Source organism: Triticum aestivum, chromosome 4B, assembly GCF_018294505.1.
Source record: "Triticum aestivum cultivar Chinese Spring chromosome 4B, IWGSC CS RefSeq v2.1, whole genome shotgun sequence".
NCBI classification, from domain to species: Eukaryota; Viridiplantae; Streptophyta; class Magnoliopsida; order Poales; family Poaceae; genus Triticum; species Triticum aestivum.
In genome coordinates, this window is record NC_057804.1 from 18,324,824 (window position 1) to 18,326,724 (window position 1,901).

The following is a 1,901-nucleotide window of genomic DNA, read 5'->3' on the forward strand; positions in this document are numbered from 1 at the left end:
GAGGTGTAGGATGCAAATCTTCATAGACCCGATACATCGGAAGTTGGCTGTAAGGCACAGACGTGATTCTAAGGGAGGTACGGACGCGAAGGATCATGATGCAAGCACGTGAAGGTGTGCCTCGGTTTTCAAGAAGCTTTCATTGGCACGTTTTCATTGCGGGGGCCATGGCTTATGAGTTCGATGTGTCTTCGAAGTCATTCGGCCTCATTAACGGACCTGAAGCAAATTTACGCACGGTCCCCATATGAGTGGAGGCACAGAAGTGCCTGCGTGGGTGTTTTAAGTAGTTGGTGTTATTGACGGACAACCGTGCCTCTGTAGTGTTCTTCTTTGAGGGTCACGGACGTAAGCAATGTTTTGCAAGGAGAATAAACACCTAACTACCTCTGTATTCAAAATGTTTTTCAAAAGTGTTGCATTCGAACTATTTTTAATATTGCATGTGCAATGGTTTGTTAGAACATTGTGCATTGCTTTTAGTAGCATTTTGTAGTTGTTGTCCCTGCATTTCGAGGCTGCATCCACAAAGTTACTAGTGCATGTGCGTTACGCTAATCATGTAGCATTTGTACTGTGTTTATATTTTCTAGTTCATGCCAATATATTCTAATAATAGAAAACTCCAACACTGCATTGGAAATAAACTTTGTCAGAACATATGTAAACTGGAAGCAAACTACAAGGTTAACTGCGACAAAAGCAAATCTAAATTTAGAACAAGCAAATGGTAGTCTTGAGAGAAAGCAAATGTAACGAGAAATCTAGAATGGCATGAGCAATCTTGTAGATACTTTTCTTGACCGGGACCACCTGCTTCAGTAGTCGTAATCGCCCCAGGACCTTGCGCGCTTCCTGGACTGCTCCTTCTCGAGTTTTGCCCGGCGGAGCCCTTCCTGGATAGTGGTGAGGTGGCTCCATACCTCGTACGCAGTGTAAGCATCTTTTGCCGCGTACTCGATGTGCCTCATGGTCAGGGGCATGCGCGCCCAGCGCTGGTGCTCTGCGTTGGTGATCTTCTTCTTCATGTCCTTGTAGTAGTCGTGGACAAGGATGCCTGAGACATCGCCAAGCGAGTCCAGGGGCTTGGTAGCTGTAGGCACCCTCCATTCCTTTTGGATGTCGACGAAGTGGGCGATCTCCAGTCCGACGCGGCCGAGCATCTCTATGTCGCCGTCGATGGAGAAGCCAGCAAACATGTACCTGGGGTCGGCGAGGAAGTTGTCGAACCTGGTGCAGTTCTTGTCGGAGGCGCTTAGTTGAAAGAGCAGCACCAGATGATCTTTGCCGACGGAGAGTTCGACGAGGGCTGGTTTCTGATCTTGGCCAACATCATTGGTGTACTCCACGTCAACTCCGACGATCTTGTGGCGCTCGAATTCGAGGTGTCGCTCGTACTGCTCGATGATGGTGGCCGCCTTGTGCAACTCGTTGGTGTGGATCACTTGCAACTTGGTGTTGCCATGGGCCTGCACCTCGAATTCCTTGGTGAATCCCATGGCCTGGAGCAGTTCGTCCTCCTGCAACCTGATATTTCATGGGGAACAGTGAGTGGGAGCGCAATGGCGATTTCTGTTGTTTGTGGAAGACAAGTCTGTAGCGGAAGTCTAAATTTAAGGGCGGGGAAGAAGCAAAGGAGTGCACGATCTCACTGTCGATGCGGTTGTGCACATCGTGGGTTGTGGATCGTGGTTTCGTCTCCCTGACGGTGCGGTTGTGCACATCCTGGGTTTTTGATCGTGGTTTTTCTTTATAAAAAATTAAAATAAAATCAGCAGTTATGATTTTAACAACCGTCGAATCTCCAGCAAGTCGGGGAGATGATCGTTGTCTTGCGTAGTTTGCTGTCTAATGTTAACTTTTACAGTTTATCTCGTGCGCAAGTCTCTGACCAAGAGAAG

At 48.0% G+C, this 1,901-nt stretch overlaps 1 protein-coding gene across 1 annotated transcript; it reads right to left on the minus strand.

Moving 5' to 3' along the window:
* Positions 1-818: 818 nt before the first annotated feature.
* LOC123094236 (Werner syndrome ATP-dependent helicase-like) lies at positions 819-1,499 on the minus strand. Its single transcript, XM_044516288.1, has one exon. It carries the CDS (start codon positions 1,497-1,499, stop codon positions 819-821), a length of 681 nt encoding a protein of 226 aa, XP_044372223.1.
* Between the last annotated feature and the right edge of the window lie 402 nt (positions 1,500-1,901).

Bases quoted from the DNA above. Each gene is read 5' to 3' on its own strand.
- LOC123094236 (XM_044516288.1), bottom strand. From the start codon at position 1,499: ATGGGATTCACCAAGGAATTCGAGGTGCAGGCCCATGGCAACACCAAG.